Genomic DNA, 17,896 nt, shown 5'->3' with positions numbered 1-17,896 from the left:
ACAACTGTAATTTTAGCTACTCAGGAGGCTGAGATCTAAGGATCATAGTTCAAACTCAGGCAGGAAAGATCATGAGACCCTTACCTCCAATTAACTACCAGAAAACCAGAAGTGGTGTTGTAGCTCAAAGTTGGTAGAGTGCTAGCCTTGAGTGAAAAAGCTCAGGGACAGCACTTAGGTCCTGAGTTCAAGCCCCAGGACCAACAGAAACAAAAGGAAGGAAGGAAGGAAGGAAGGAAGGAAGGAAGGAAGGAAGGAAGGAAGGAAGGAAGGAAGGAAAGAAGGAAGGAAGGAAGGAAAGAAGGAAGGAAGGAAGGAAGGAAGGAAGAAAGGAGTTATGTATATATGCACAATGAAATACTATTCATCCATAAAAAGAATGAAATCTAAGACTTGCAAAAACATGGATGAAACTGGAGCTCACTATGTTAAGTCAAACAATCTAGACAGAGAACATGATAAACGTGACATCAAATATAGACTGTAAAAAGGTAAACTCATAGAAACAAAGAACAGAACAGTGGTCATCAGAGGCTGGTGGTTCTACATATGTGAAATGTAGTCCAACTTTTTTACCAACAAATATGTGTGTGTGTGTGCATGTGTACTTTTTTTTTTTGCCAGTTCTGGATCTTGAACTCAGGGCCTGGGCACTGTCCTTGGGCCTCTGTGCTCTACCACTTGAGCCACTGCACCATCTCCAGCTTTTTGGGAGTTTATTGGAGATAAGAGTCTCACAGAGTTTCTTTCCCAGGCTGGCTTCAAACAGCCATCCTCAGGTCTCAGCCTCCTGAGTAGCTAGGATTACAGGTGAGAATCACTGGTGCCCGGTTTAGGTGTATATTTTTAAGATGATGGACCCTAGAAACAATTTTTCACATATTAACATATCAACATGGCCTTGTAATACTTGTAATACTTCTGATCTTTTTTTTTCCAGAGCTGAGGATGGAACTCAGGGCTTTGCACCTACCAGGCAAGTGCTTTTCCACTGAGTTAAATCCCCAATCTTGATCTAACACTTTTCTGGAGACTTCCAACTTGTAAGGATCCATGACCCTGACCAGATGAGGCACACAGTATTATCTCAGCATATATTGAGATGTTATTTTCTACATTTTTATTTCACGGTTACAGTTTGCACAAAATGTACCTTTTCTTTTTTGTTTGGTCTTGGGGCTTGAACTTGTGGCCTCAGTAATGTCCCTGAGCTCTTTTGCTTAAGGCTAGTGCTCTACCACTTTGATCCACAGTGCCACTTCTGGTTTTCTGGTGGTTAATTGGAGATAAGAATCTCAAGGCCTTTCCTTGTCTGGCTGGCTTTGAACCACCATCCTCAGATTTCAGCCTCCTGAGTAGCTAGGATTACAGGTGTGCACCACCAGCACCCGGCACAAAACATCTTATACTGGTAACATATGTCCTATAAGTGGCATCACCTTGAGCTCTGAATTATTTGTGACTTGTTCTGTTCCAGGTGTAGACAAATGTATCTAGAAATAAACTGACATCACACTTCCTGAAATGTTGCAAGATATTGCATTCTTCTACTGCCCTGTGTCTGGGAGTTCATTTTATTTAGTGCCTTTGTTAAAAATCTCCTTTTGGAAGCCTGCCTGAATTAAATCTGATTTTAATTCTGTGTTTTCCACTTTTGTTTGAATCAATATTTATTGATGGAACTTTGTAAGTTTTCAGAGGATTTGAATTTTTCTCATATTTTTTTAAAAAAAAAAGTCTCATAATCAGAAAAAGCTCCCTGTCTGTTTTGATTTACAAATTGCAGTTTTCTCAAGTTTTTAATTTTGTAAATGGTATATATTTGAAAAATAACATTTTTTTAAACCAGTCCTGGGGCTTGAATGCTGGGCTTGGGTGCCATTCTTGAGCTTCTTTTTGCTCAAAGCTAGTGTTCTACCACTTGAGCCAGAGCACCATTTCCAGCTTGTTTGAGTAGTTTATTAGAGATAAGACTCTCACAAACTTTCCTGCACCAGCTGGCTTTGAACTATGATCCTCAGATCTCAGCCTCCTGAGTAGCTAGGATTACAGTTGTGAGCCACAAAGGCACAGCTTGAAAAACAACATTTAATTTCTGTGTGATATTTCTGATTTAATAAAAAAAATAGTCACAACATAAATTTTGTTGATTTTTGCATGTCAAACCTGTAAGGTCTTCCCAGGACCTTGCAGGCCCTGTGCAGACACCAACCTACCTCTTGACTAAGTTTTCACCCAGTATCTGTTACCTAGGTAACTGGCACACCTGGAAGCAGTTACCTCCCCCTCCTGCTAGGTCACATCCTGGGCCACCTCTGGTCACATGCCTCCCATCTGACCATAGAAGGGTCCCAGACCCTGAGGTCACATCCAGATCCAGTGTGGCCACATCTTTCCACCACCTGGCCACACCTCTTCCTGTCCCTGGCCTAGATAAGTCTTGGCCCAGAGGTGGATCTCCCCTTTTGGCCATGCCTCTCCACCATGCAAAGTGTGGGCAACAGTTTTATAAACTTCTTTTCCTGCCTGAATACTGCGTGGTATTCTCTTCAATGGCTACTTAATGAAACCTATGTATTTAATATACCTTACAAAAACCAGACTTGAATTGCATAAACGTTTAGGAGAATTCAGATGTTAACTTTTTTGTTTACACTCACTCCACATTTCGTCTATAGTTTTGTCTCTTACTGATGGCAATATATTCTGAGAAACAGTGATTCTGTTGTGTGAACATCACTGAGTATACGAATACAAACTTAAATGATTCTTGATGTAATGAAGATAAGCAGTCAACATGTGATGTATATTTTCACAGCACATTTTTAAGAAAAAGCACATTCTCAAATAATGACAAAATATTGTATGATAAGTAACTTGTAACACCATCAATTATTATCAAGTAAATACTGCATATAATTGTGTGTGCTATATTTTTATAAACCTGATCTCATAGATTCATTTATAATAGGAACACACAAATGCATGAGAAACATCACTGTGTTACAATGTGACAATAGAAGTGGTACATTAATGCTATGCTATGATTATGTCACTAGGTAATCCGAATTTTTGAGCTGCTCCATTATGTTCTTACATAGCTTTGATAACACAACATATATATGCAGTCATCTATTGTGACTGAGAACTTGTTATTGTTATTGTATCACTATGGGTCAATTTCCTGTTGTCTGGTGTATTTTATTTCTTCTGGTTTCTTATTACAGCCACGAACCTACAATTCACCTTTCTTTGTTTCTCTCCTCCCTCCTCCCCATTTTTGTCTCAAATCTACAACTCATCCCCACTCTCCCCCTCTATATTTTCATCTCAAAATTACTATGTAGCACAGGCTCATCTTGAACTCAAGGTTTTCCTGCTTCTGCCTCCCAAATGGTGGAATTACAGGATGTACCACTAGACCTGGCTTAGAATTCACATAATTCCATAGATACTGACAGTGAATTTTTTGTTGTTGTTGTTGGTCGTGGGGCTTGAACTCTGGGCCTGGGCGCTGTCCCTCACTCACCTTTTCAGCTCAAGCTGACAGTTTTTGAACAACTTTAATATCTCTTTAGTTTCCTTTAACTGCTCTCCCTCCCCTCCCTGTTTTTCAAACTGTATGTTATAGATTTCATTGTGTGTATCATAGATTATATAGATAGAGGATAGATAGATAATAGATACCAGTTCTGCCCAGCAGATACTAGGGCAACAGATGAAGTAATACCCATGCAGCATTATTTCATAATCTGTCAATAATACAGTACTATGGAGAAACGAATGTGTTTAATCATCAGAAATTATTAAACCTAAGATGTCTTCCCCATCCTCCACTTTTATAGGTTCAGGTTGTCCTGGGACTAGCTTAAGGGAATTATTGAAACAGATCAAAAGGGTACATTCCAAGAGGTAGATTACAGGATATCTGGAAGCAGTAAGATAAGTACTCTGCGGGCTCTCTTCTAGTCTTTTGACAGGGTTATTGTAGAAGATCAGACTTTACTTAGACATAATATAATCACTCACACAACCAGCAGTTTTCCATTGGTTTTAGCCATTCTGCACATACTTAATCATAGTTACCACAGGGTCCTAGAGTTCCCACAGATAGATGATAGATAAAATGATAGATGATATATTGATAGATGATAGATGACAGAATGTACTTTAAACCTCTTTACCTCCCTATCATCCTCTTAACTCCTCCTTCTGCTCCCCCCCGAAATAGCCCCCTTTTAACATTCATGTCCAATTATTATCATTATTTTATGATTCCACATATAAGCATGTGATATTTGGTTCTTTGAGTTTACTTTATTTTACACAACATGACCATCTCCAATTCTATCCAGTTTCCTATAATTGTATTCTTTATGGCTAAATAATACACCATGTATATATGTACTGAATTTTCTTTATCCATTCATTGGTTTTTGGATACTTGGTTTTTCTGAGTAGTTTATTGGAGATAAGAGTCTCACAGGGAATTTTCTGCCCAGCTGGCTTCAAAAGGCGATCCTCAGATCTCAGTTTGCTGAGTAGCTAGGATTACAGACACTTGGTTTTTTTATTCATTTTGATTTTTAGACCGAAAGTGGTGTAGTTTGCATTTGTTCTATCAATCTTGTTGTTCATTACAGATCTGCTTAAATGGCTTATATACTTTTAGTTTAATATTGGTAGATCAAATACATATAGAAATTTAATTTTCGAGTTTACTAGAAGATACGTTCTTAAGTATTCCCTAATGTTCCACTTGATTTTATTGGTATTTTTGTTTTTTTTTTTTCACTTTCAAGCTTATTAATTTCTTTCCCTTTCTTTTTGTCAGTTTGGCTATGTGTTTTTCTTGTTCTTTTTCCTGTTTATTATATTGGTTTTCTATGCTTTTAGCTCTCCTCTCTTCTTTGGGGCCATGATTCACTGATTTTTCAATGATATCACAGTTGTGTTACACTTGTATTGCCTTAGCTTTTTTTATATCTTCATCTGAATGTTTTAGTAGATCCTCGAGCCTGCCACAATTTGATCCAGACTATTTGATAAGCAGTCAATTTTCATTTAATATATAATTTTTCTAACAAAAAATACTGTACAGAGGGGGTACAGTTACATGAGTAAGGTAATGAGTAATTTCCTATTGAGCATTGTTACCTTCTCCTTTGTTTTTCCCCTACCATCCCTTCCCTCCCCACCTCATCCCTCTCTCTAGCCCAATTGAGTTTTCTTTTATTCAGCTTTTCATTTCCAGAATTTCAATCTTGTAAAGTTCCTGCTTTGGCCAGGTGGCTTGGCCCTTGTTGATTACGTCCTATTCCTGCTACACTTTAAGAACACCTGCTACAAGCTTATTGAATTTTAGTTACATCCTGTTCCTGTTAAGACATCTTATTTCTATTAAACCACATCCTACTGCAGATGATCAACCTGAGCTCTGCCAACCCGAGCAGAGGGGCAGGATCTGCTGCTTTAGGGACAAAAGAGGAGTAGCCCTGCTAGATTTTGGCTGACGGTTTTCCCTTCCAATGGAGTAAACTTTGCCTTACTGAGTTCCTTTATAATTGGTATCTTTATTACTATGTGACTCTTGGGGCTCTCAGCAGCACCATATCAGATTCTATCCTACATGATTTCTGATAGCCATTACCCATCTAGACACTTTCAGAATAGCCCCCAAATCCAAGCCATGATTACCCTTTGTTTTCCAGTTCCCAGAATGGCTCAGTATCAAGACATGCCCTCTCAAGATGGTGTCTTGCTACAGCTATCCAAGACAAGCGCAGGAACAAAGGCTTAATAAAAATGGATGCTAGCCTTCTACACTAGAGCAGTCTCACTAAGCCTTTCACTGGATTTTTAAGGCATGCTGGGAGTGATCAAGTTCCTAGAGGCATCTGGAAATACCTTGTATTTGCATTTTGTCTCTTCCACTCTGGCCCCAGGAGCTGTGAATGGAACTTGAGACTGCATTGCTTTTTCTCTTTCACTTTTCTGACTTGGTTTTCAGCTGTCCTGCTATCTCTCTGGTGATTCCCAATTCACTCTTTTGTTACCTGACTCTTCCTATTGACCCAATTAAAAGGAGTATGTGTGGGCAGGTGTCTTTAATCTGCCATCATAGTTTTCCCCTTTCATAAATTTCTTCTATTAAATTGTTTCTGGGATATGTTCTTGCTATGTAGCCTAGGCTGGCCTCATACTTTTCCTGTCTCAGCTCGTGTTGGGGTTACATGTCTGCACCACATGTACAGCCTGTTTACTCTTCCTTCGTTCACTCTAAAATGGGGAGGAGGGTAACAATGGTTGATGGAGTATTTCCTTGTGAAGACATTTCAGAGAGGGGGAATATTGGACATGTCTATATAAACTTTTAAGACAATAAATCTCAGATATTCTACTTACATCCTAATTTGGAAAGCTTTTTCAAAAGCCTGAGACTTATTGGGGAAATGATACTGGATTTTCAATACATAAAGTTTTAAATATTCAGTATTTCAATTATTTTAAAAGTTTTATACAGTGTGATGTGTACATGATAGGCATAAATGTTAAATTTTATTTATAACTGAATTGATATAGCTGGGGCTTATTTCAAATAATTATAGAATGGGAATAAGAATGCTTATGTATATTGATTTTGTAAGTTGGATAGTAACTAGGTATCATTATGCAACTATCCTGTACATCTCTATGTCTGAAATTATTAGTATCAAAAATGTAGCTGAAGGGGCTGTGAAGGTGGCTCAGTGGTAGAATGCTTGCCTCGCATGCATGAGGCCCTGGGTTCGGTTCCTCAGCACCACATAAACAGAAGTCGGAAGAGGAGCTGCGGTTCAAGTGGTACAGGGCTAGCCTTGAGCTGAATAGCTGAGGGACAGCGCCCAGGCCCAGAGGTCAAGCCTCATGACTGACCAAAAAAATGTAGCTGAAATAATATAAATTCAAGTAAGTATCTAAGAAGGTAATCTAATAGTGATTTCTGTTGGGAAGATTTACTAGACCCTAGGAAAGGTGAGGATCAGCGTCACTGAGTATTTGACTTTGAAGTGTTAAGTATAAATAGATGAAACTTTTTTTGTGCCTGTCCTGGGGCTTGAACTTAAGGCTTCGATACCGTCCCTGTGCATTCTGCTCAAGGCTAGCACTGTACCATTTGAGCCACAATGCCACTTCCCAGCTTTTTGGTGGTTAAAAAGGCTCATAGACAGCCAGGTGCCAGTGGCTCAAACCTGTCATCCTAGCTACTCAGGAGGCTGAGATCAGAGGGTCAGAGGATCATGGTTTGAAGCTAGCCTGGGAAGGAAAGTCCCCTCGAGACTCTTTATCTCTAACAAACTACTCAAAAAAACCAAACTGGTGCTATAGTGCAAATGGTAGAGCACAAAGAGGCTCAGGGACAGAGCTAGTGTCCTGTGTTCAAGCCCCAGGACCAGCAAAAACAAAATCTCACAGACTTTCCTGGCCCAGCAGGTTTCAAACTGTTATTCTCAGAGCTCAGCCTATTGAGTAGCAAGGATTACAGGCATGAGCCAATGGTGCCCTGATGACATTTTTAAAGAGCAAACTGTTCATCCTTTTGTAAATAATGTTAAATGGAATAAGAAAGTTCCTAACATTTTTCCACTTATATATAAAATCTGCTTATACACATTTTCACAAAATCGTCCAGAGTAATATGCACTTAATACTCCTCCCAAATCTATCATTACTGCATGTTCTAATAAAGCAAAATGTGCTTAATGCAGAAATACAAATGTCTGAACAAGAACTAGTTTGATTCTATAAATTATATCTAACTACACAGAAAAGATACAGAATGTAGTGCTTTAGTTTATTAATTTATTTTGCAGAAATCTTTGACTTTCTGAATATGTACTGTTTGGAGGTACGATGCATGCATAGCCTTTAAAAATGCCTTTGTACAATTTCATTTCAAAATAACTTCATTCACAGCATACACAGAAATCTAAAAGACACATGGTATTTACAAGATTTAATAAGTTTTTGCTGCTTTAATGAAGAAACTGATCAATTCCTTTACAGTAGGGAAAGAAACATGGACAGTGGGTGTTGTTATTTATAAATAAGAATTCAGAATTGTTCAGTCTCAAAGCAACTTTTCATGGCTTTAGAAATTAAAATTGAGTCATCATTCTAAATCTCTGAATGCCCAAGCCATGCAGAATCTACGTGTATTAAATATTTGGGGATGCAAATAATACAGAAAAACAGTCTGGTGAATGTGAAAACATCAGAATTAACTTTCACAATAGGAAAATACTGTTAATTCTTTCAAAAAGATACAGTAGTGGTGCAACACAGGCAGTGGTGCCCAATTCAGATTTTTAAAAGTAACATTTTAATAGTCATTTTCTTCTTTCTACAGATACACACACACACTGTAACATGGGCTCACTCAAGATCTAACAGTGGTACAATATTAAAATAATTCAATTTATAACTATAAAGGGTCAGCTTCACATTCCAGGATACATCATTGATATTTTTAAAGGACAATTCTTCTATGCCTTATATTCTTGCTTTCTGTTTATACTGTCAGAAAGACATTACAATTACCTTTTAAAAGACTACATAATATGGAGTTGCGACAAAAGTTGGATATGAACCCTAGGTAACTGTGATAAAGCAATTGACAAAATTTAAAGAAACATCGATTTCATTCATAATTCAAAAGTACTAAAGTTGAGACCAGCTCCTTAAAAATTAAACTGCTTATACTTCCCATTTCTTCTGGGAAATAAGCAAATTAGCAACACTTTTCCCCCACCATCATTAATCTGCTCTAAAACTACATTTTTACAATGCATTTCTTTAAAATCCCTTGCCTCTACTTTCTCCCAAACTAGGTCAATATCAAAACAATATACAATGCTTATAAGTTTCTGCTCCTCTATTACCACTTTACACTTTTTAAGAAGTCCCAAATTTAAGGGGCGATGTTCTTTTAACACAAAGGCAAATGTGTTTTCTAAAAACCCAGTTTATAAAACAGTGAAATGATGTAAAATGTATATAATACCAGATACTCCAAACTAGTGTTTTTAAGAAAGCAAGCCTCTTACAAGAACAGGAGTATACTAACTGATCCAAGAGCAGAGGCAACTCTGTAGCCAGGAATCACCCGATTTTAAATCCACCACTTATATGCCAAGTGCTTATGCATACCAATCTGACAAGAGATCCTTCTGAAAAAGCACCTTGAAAATGGGGTGAATTCTTAATCAAACTGGTCTTATGCAAAAAGCAATCTACATATGGGACACAGTTAAATATATCAAATTTATCAGTGTCAAATTATTTTACTCATTTTTACAAACTGAATGCAGCCAATAGTGGCATATGAAACCCGTGCACAATTAAAAATTAATGTGTACAAAACTTCCTTAAAGTCAATCTCTGATTTCTCATACCCCACCCTCCACACCTAGCAGATCCACTATTTCCTCATTTTTCCTGGCAGGTGAAAGCAATGGTAGACTATATATGTCATCAAAGGGCTTGAAACCATGCATCTACTGTATGATAACAGTTTATTTACCTTGATGTACTGTCATGCAATAGTTTTAAGTCATCTACATGGTTTTAATAAAGCATCAGACTGTTTTCAGACATGCTACTTTCATTTTCAATTCACAACTGCCAAGATAACTGCTGCCACTTCAGCATATCACTACGAATACTGGTAAACCTTTTCACAAGAATACGGAGCAGTGTACATGTATGTATGAGTGTGTGTGTGTGTGTGTGTGTGTGTGTGTGTGTGTGTGTATAAAATCTCCCCCAAGTTGTCTCATGACACCAAATAGGGCTGACCATCACTAACACAATATGAAACAATACAAACGCATCTTACAGGATAGTAGGACCGCTAGACTGTTATTGGTGATGGACAGAAACCAGTGTTATAAAAGCCTCTGAAGAATACCATTTCTAGGCTGATGCTCTTAAATCTGTCTTTCTCACCATAATTTTCACAGTTTTTCCACAGTTGTTGTATGAAAGATGTTTTATCAGTGTAATTATATAACCAGGTTTACTTGGGGAAACAAGTGGATATATTTTGGGGAGTTTTCCACACATGAACAAAAATGCTTTCAAAGCTATACTCAGTGTAAAAAGTTATGATTTTGATGGAAAGCTATGATGATGAGTTATACCTTTGGTTTCATTATGCTTATATTAAGTGCAGCTTTTATTTTTCCAGGTCTGTCAAGGTTTACTGCTAAATTAGAATACAATGACTGCACAAAGAGTGCATGTTTATATATGTGTGTGTACACAGCCGGAAAAGGGGGCAAACCTGGTATTCCTAAGTTTAGAATATTACATAAAATTATACAGAATGGGAAAACCTATCAAATTTATTGCTCTTTATTTATATTCAATAAAATGGAGGGGACTCCAAAATCCCATTTTGAGCCAAGAAGAAAATTCAACAATGGTAGAGAACTTAAATGTGCTAGTAGCAATTTTTTCCATTGATCCATCCCTATGAGTCACATAATTCATTTGTTCAGTCCAAAAATTCTTTAAGAAATAGTCCTTTACCATTAAATAGCAAATCCAGTGATAAAGTAGTAATGTTAAGGTTAAAAGGTTGCTTGTTTCAAAGTATTCTGTACTCATTATTTTCTTGATATATATTGCAGTGCTTAGGGTCAACCTTAGAGCCTTGTACACACTAGGCTATAATCCCAGCCCCATAGGATTTCTTAATTTCATAGCATTCTCTTGCTCAAATAATGCAGTGTGCTACATGATACGGGTCAACTTTAATTTCCCTCACGTTGGCTTATTAACATGTGCAAATAAATCTTTACTGAACAGCTCATGTTGACTTTTTTCAGCTAAATTAGGATTATGGCACAAAGTATTATCTGTGCTGTAAACATCATGAATTCATCATAAAATTGAAAGGAGGGACAAAAGGGCCCTATGGACTGCAAACATTTCTTAAGAACCACATCTGAGCTCAAGATTTCCAAACTAATTTTGGAATGGACTGGTATTTGGCATACATTCACTGTGCTATTGGTAGAGCACAGTTTTATGAAAATGTCACTTATCAAATCATAGTTTGTAAGGGTTTATTTTTTAAACTAAGGGTCTAATAAAAGCATACAGTAACTTAAAAATCTGCCTTTTATGCGGCATAAGTAGGTCTTAGTTACCAGTGTTGATGTAGCTCAGTGAACCATTGTACAAGCCAAGGGAACTTACCCCCTCTGATTGTACTTTCCCCCTATGTGCCTGATAAGCCCAATTCCTGACTGCTACAAATCACATTTTAAAACATCTTGTTTATGTATGTACGTGTGTTTGAAATTACCCCTGAAAAGAGCAGCAATTACAAAAAAACCCTCATTATTTTGCCAAAAAAATAAGATAAAATACCCACATTCTAGGTGCTTTTTCCTGTACTTCTCTTTATAGGAAGCAGCTGGGAAGAAGCACAGGGAGCCTTGGTTTCCAAAGAGCGGTGACCATGTTAAGTCTGCTCTGGAATTCACAGTTTGTCTGCATCAACTGTAACATTTCATCCCACAATTCAAAGTTCCACTTTAAAAAGTACGGGCCACTCAGCAATAACTTTAACAACTGGGATTCAACAGAAGAGCTCTTGACTCCCCTGTGTACATTCTTTCAGGAGTGAATCCTTTCCCAGTTTCAAGTATCCCCTTCTTTCTCTCACTCTGTAATGAGTTAAGAAAGCCAAAAACAAGAACAGAAAACAAAAAAACCCTCCCTCTTTTTCCTTTTGTGAGCACATTGACTCCCAGTGCCATTCCTCCTCCTCCTCCCCCCGCATGCAATCGGAAATGAAAAGGCTGGGCAGGTGAACAGACTCCCAAGGTTTCCTTTTCTTCTGGTGGGTGCTCAAAGTTTCACTCTCAACCTGGTGCAGACTCTTCTGAATTCAAGTGTACCGTGGCATCTCGCACTGCTCACAGCGATTCAGTGCAGGGTGGTTGAGAAAGGTGCAGCTGTCACAATTCCATGGAGCCCCTTCATAGTCTTCATCTCGGGGTTGTGTCCGAGGACTTTGTTTGGCGCCACTTAGAAGCTCTGAGGGGAGTAAGGATTGAAGGAGAAGGGAATAGCGATTAAATTTATTCTCAAGTATGATCTAAACTGAAATGAAAAAAATGACCACCAGCAAGGGAGAATACTCCTACCTTATTTAATGGGTAAACCAATTGGCAAAGACATGGACTGGAATAGCACAAATGAACAGAAACTTTACAATATACAAGATCTACCTTGTTCTAAGCAGTTTGATTTTCTTGGTGTAAGAAGAGGATAGATACAAGTTCAGAAGAAATTGCCTTCCTAATTCAATATTCATAAATACTGAACAGTTATGCTTTATCCTAGACAGCTGTAAGAATGAAAACTATTTTATAGCATGTTAAATTAATCTCCTCCATAGGATTTCCTTGACAATCTTCAGCCTACCTTGATTTCTCCTTCCTATAGTATTACCCACTCTATAGTTTATCTTTTTCAATGTGTCCTCTACTATGAGACCTTAAAGCTCCAATATCCAATGATGGCCATTTTTATACAAATGGTTCATAAATAGCATAGCTTCTAACAGATAAAGACTCTATCGTTATTCATAAAGCTAAAATTCATTCAATATAAGACTTTAATCCTAGACTGTGTATATAACCTTGTTGGCACTAAAAATACCCTTCACAGAATAGTTTTTGAAAAATTGTCTCTAACTGGCAATATCAAATACTGGCAACCTTATATTGATCTCTAGGATTAAAAAAAAAAACCTTCAAACTTGTGTTCCTATGAAGTCTTCATTCTTTTTTCGGCTCTGCTAGTTAATTTGTAAATCCTGTTCCCTTCTGGGAACAATCCCTACTGAGAAGAGGGCCAGTGACTACAAGGCTAAAGCTCTCCAGATGGAATTCATCCTAGAAAAGTGGGGCAAGGCCAGGAGATTGACAGAATCCCCTGGAAACCCTCACTATGAACTTAAAATGTGATTAAGATCTAAGGTAAGCAAGTTTTCCAAATAGGTAACAAAAGAAACTGAGATCTGAGGAACCTTTGTCAGTTAACTGTTTAGGGCTGAGCATACCTTCCACTGAAAATTAACTAGGTGACTTCTGGCTTATCAATTTGTCTTTTGTGACAAATGGATAGTGTGAACATTTCCCAAGAGGTAAAGAGAACTGAGGTTTAGACCCTGAACTTTACCCCATGATAAGACTTGGTTCCAATCAGGTAGGTGACCCTAGTTTTACCATATGACAGAAAATTACTGGATTCTCTGGCTTATTCCTATAACTACAAATGAGAGAGATGCTTGTTTCTCTTGCTTTAAATGCCAATTTCAATTGCCATCACCACCTATCTTTTACTTTATGACTTGAAAACATGTAGATTTAATAGTTTTTTTCTTGTATGGAACAAAGTCTTCTGCTTTAAGGAAAGAATGTTTATAGAAAAGATCTTATATAGTAGTCTGTCTTTTCAAAGCAAAATATACCTTAAAATATATACAAGTTCTAATAACTCAATCTATCCTTTCCTAGATGACATATTTCATGAATATTACAGAGTAAGAAAAATTAAGGCATTAAACTCCTAGGTGTTACAGTCTTTCTATGTCAATTCTAAATGTAGCCTTCAACATGAAAAGGTTTTTCAAACTGATTTTTTTTGTCAGTCATGGGGCTTGAACTCTGAGCCTGGGCACTGTCCCTCAGCTCTTCAGCTCAAGGCTAGTGTTCTACCACGTGAGCCATAGCACCACTTCTGGGTCTCCCGGACTTTCCTGCGTGGGCTGGCTTTGAACTGTGTTCCTCAGATCTCAGCCTCCTTAGTAGCTAGGATTATAGGCATGAGCCACTAGCGCCTGGCTCAAACTGTATATTTTTTAAATTGCATAAATAACTGAAAAAAATCCAAAACCTCTTTTAACCTAACTAATCCAAGACATCTGGGGATTCTTGACTGTTTAGTGCTATGATAATTTAATATGGAATAATAAATTATCCTGGAGTTACTTACTGAAAGTATACTTTTAAAAGGTACTTTAATTACAATTATTTTTGGACCTAAAACAGACATGATTCATTTTATCATACAGAATTCCTATTTTAAGATGTCTACTCTCATTGCATTTTCAGGTAGTCCATCTTTTCTCTTTTGTGGCATATCTTAAAACTTAAGCCATTCTTTTTCTTTTCTACAGGGCTCAAAATATGCATATTTATATATAAATGAAGTATGTTTCTCCTTTCATGTTTTGGAATAGATTATAGACTAAGTTTCCACAAAAAGCCCCACAAATAGAAATTAGAATACAGAAGTCAAACTGCTCAAAACATGTAACTAAAATTTTGAAAAATTCTTAGAAAATTAAATTTAAAAATGACAACTATGACAATGATAAAGAGAAAGGATTTTGTGCCTTGTTTGTTCTTAGGATGGGCTCTTTGCATATTAGAGGGAATTCAAGAAAGTACAAGTAAAATATTTGCACAAACTCAAGTATATACCTTATTTTTAGAAACATCATCTCAACTGAAGGCCAGGACAAAGCTAAAGAAGATTTATCAATGAGAAGTTTCTCTCTACTCTTACCATAGAGCTGAAGGTTTTCAATATGGCTGCATAGGTACTTGAAATATGTCCTTATTGATATGTGCTTTAAAATGTATAAATGTAGGGCTGGGAATGTGGCTTTGTAATAGAGTGCTTGCCTAGCCTGCATGAAGCACTGGGTTTGATTCCTCAGTACCACATAAACACAAAAAGCCAGAAATGGCACTGTGGATCAAGTGGTACAGTGCAAGCCTTGAGCAAAAGACACTCAGGGACAGTACCCAGGCCCTGAGTTCAAGCCCTAAGACTGGCAAAAAAAGTGTACCAAATGTAGTATTAAGCAGGGCTCCGGTGGCTCATGCTTATTATCCTAGCTACCCTGAGGCTGCGATTTGTAGATCATGGTTCAAAGATAGCTCAGGCAGGAAAGTCCATGAGATTCTTATCTCCAATTAACCACTAAAAAGCCAGAAGTGGAGCTGTGGCCCAAATGGTAGAGTGCTAGCTTTGAGCAAAAAAGCTTAAGCACGCCAGGCCCTGAATTCAAGCCCCAGAACTGGGACCAAAAAAAGCCAAAAACCAAAACAAAAAAAAATACCAGGTAACACCAGTTTTAAAAACTTATGAAAAATTTTATGTATTTTTTCATATTGAAATATTTTATATATATATATATATATATATTAGATTAAGATACATTATAATGAATTTTATATTTCTTATATTTTTTTACTTTAGCTACTAGAATACTTTGAATTATACATGTGGCTCATAATTTTGCAAGCAAAAAGTAAAGATGGGATTTTCATTATGGTAACACAAACTCTGGACACAGAAGTACGAACCATCTGCAACTGCTGCCTGGGTGTCATGGACATCTGCCTGTACTTTGGAAGTCACACTAATTCTTCGGGCTTTTCTCTCAATGGTACAGGGGTCTGAGGAGTCTGCATAAGAAGAAGCAAAGCCAATTAGGTGCAATCAAGTCATTCTTCAGCTAGACTGTAGATGCTCACAAGGATCGCTGATGTAGCCCACAGGTGAGTGTGTTTACCTTTTCTTTTGTTCATGTTACCTTAGTTCTCTGTACTGCAAGTATTACATTTAATGTTGCTCTGCAACCTACATAGAGTAATGGCTTTTACAACCTTTTTAATCCTTCCTGATTACTTGGGAAAATGCCCCACTTCACTAGATTTCCACTTTTTAGTGAATATGGGGAACAAATCCAACAATAGCAATTAAATGTCAATGCAAAAAATCAGTATTTAGGAGGTTACACTTCAATAACTATGAATAACAGTAAATAGAAAATAATGGGCTGAAAATACACTACACAGCCAGGTATCACTGGCTCAAACCTGTAAACATAGCTACCAAGGCAGCTGAGATCTGAGGATTGCAGTTCTAAGCCAGCCCAGGCAGGAAAGTCCATGAGACTCTTAACTACAATTAATCACCAAAAACCTGGAAGTGGATCTGAGGCTCAAGTGGTAGAATTCTTGGCCTGAGCAAAAAAGTTCAAGGACAGTGGCCAGGCCCTGAGTTCAAACTCCAGGACCAGCACCAAAAAAGATAGACTCACAAAAAAGATACAGTGCACATACAAATCTAACCAAATTAAGAGCAGAAACAACTCAAAATACAATTACCAACAAACATATATTCTAAATCATTTCATGAATTCCAATTACCTAAATTTGCAGCCGGCCAGTAGATACTTTGCAATATAGATAAAAACTGTAGGTATCCCAAAGTCTTGATAGAATATTATTTCTATGACTTAATAGGTTATTGGTAAGCAAATCTTTGTATTAGATAAAATATTTCACTTTAGATATTATTTGCCTTTATGAAGCAAAGAAAGAAGATTTTCTTTCTTTCTTGCATTTTCTAATCAGTTCTTAGACCATATGTAATTTCCTAATTTAACCCACCAAGGGAAATCACTGTTCCAGAATTCGAAGCATGGTGCTTACACACTTAAATTTAACCTTTATCAGAGTAAGTGACTCTTTAGGTTCAAAAGAATAAGGCAAAGCTCTATTTGTGAAGAACTTGTATAGCATCACGTACTGACTCTGACAAAAACTTTGTAAGATACACAGGTATGTGTTTGAACAGATCACCTCTGTGTAGTGCATAGATTAGATATGAGCAGAATTCAGGTCTTGCAACATCAGGTGAGTGCTCTTACTCCTATATAAGTTTCAAGTGAGGGCCTAGAGACCTGCTGAGTCACACAGGTACACGGTATTGCTTAACAGCAAAGTCCAATCCAAAGACATTTCTGTGTCCCTATCTAACACCCTTATTACTCTGCTACACTTCCATATTCCATGTGGATTCTAGAGTATATCTATAATAACTCCAAGATATTTACTCAACAATAAATCAGTCTTAGTAGCAATTTACTGATGTTCAAAGTGAATGATACTGTAAATAAATCTGCATTAAATCAGATATATTTATTTGTTGTTGTTGGTCATGAGGCTTGCACTCGGGGCCTGGGTGCTGTACCCCAGCTCTTCAGCTCAAGGGTAGTGCTCTACCACTTGAGCCACAGTGCCACTTCCTGTTTTCTTAGTGCTTAATTGGAGATAAGAGTCTCACGGACTTTCCTGCCCAGACTGGCTTTGAAGTATGATCCTCAGATCTCAGGCTCCTAAGTAGCTACGATGACAGGCGTGAGCCACCGGCGCCTGGCATTACATGTATTTTTTAAAGGTGATTTAATTTAAGAAACAAAATCAATCTAAATATAGTGGTTGACTTGCAATCCCAGCACTCCAGAGGCTGAGGAAGTAGATTTTCTAGTTTGAGATCAATCTGGGATATACAGAAAAACCTTGCCTCCAAAAATAATATGCTTAGCAGAAAACAAGTCTGACTTCATACAATTGAATTAACTTGACAAAAACTAAGGTTTAGTATTTATGAAATAGATGTGATTTTACAAGGCATCTAGTCTTAATGAAAAATTGTGAGCTTCACATCAGTGACTCACATCTGTAATCCTAGCTACTCGGGAAGTTGAGATCTGAGGATCAAAGATTTGAATCCAGCTTGGAAAGGAAAGTCCATGAGACTTTTATCTCCAATAAGCCAAAAGTTTATCTCCAATAAACTACCAAAAAGCCAGAATGGAGCTGTGGATCAAGTGGTAGAGCACTAGCCTTGGGAAAAATTTTAAAAAAAGGAAAAACAAAAGTCAGGGACAACATATAGGCCAAGTTCAAGCCCCAAGATTGGCACACACAACAAATATTGTGTACATGCATAGTATAAACTCCTTGGGGATAGG

General features: G+C 37.4%; 1 protein-coding gene across 3 annotated transcripts in view; it reads right to left on the bottom strand.

Annotated features, from left to right (window-relative positions):
• Positions 1-7,822: 7,822 nt before the first annotated feature.
• Positions 7,823-17,896, bottom strand: part of Tab3 (TGF-beta activated kinase 1 (MAP3K7) binding protein 3) — a 56,528-nt gene continuing 46,454 nt past the window's right edge. For all 3 annotated transcript variants that reach the window (XM_070040675.1, XM_070040676.1, XM_070040677.1), the window contains exons 7-8: positions 15,438-15,539; positions 7,823-12,090 (exon numbers count right to left, since the gene is read on the bottom strand). In XM_070040675.1, the coding sequence (XP_069896776.1) occupies positions 11,942-12,090; positions 15,438-15,539 (251 nt within the window). In that variant the 3' untranslated portion in view covers positions 7,823-11,941. The remainder of the gene's footprint in view (positions 12,091-15,437; positions 15,540-17,896) is intronic.

This window comes from Dipodomys merriami, unplaced genomic scaffold (assembly GCF_024711535.1).
Source record: "Dipodomys merriami isolate MVZ:Mamm:240054 unplaced genomic scaffold, mDipMer1.0.p SCAF_3, whole genome shotgun sequence".
Taxonomy (NCBI): Eukaryota; Metazoa; Chordata; class Mammalia; order Rodentia; family Heteromyidae; genus Dipodomys; species Dipodomys merriami.
This window is presented reverse-complemented; position numbering and strand designations above follow the sequence as displayed.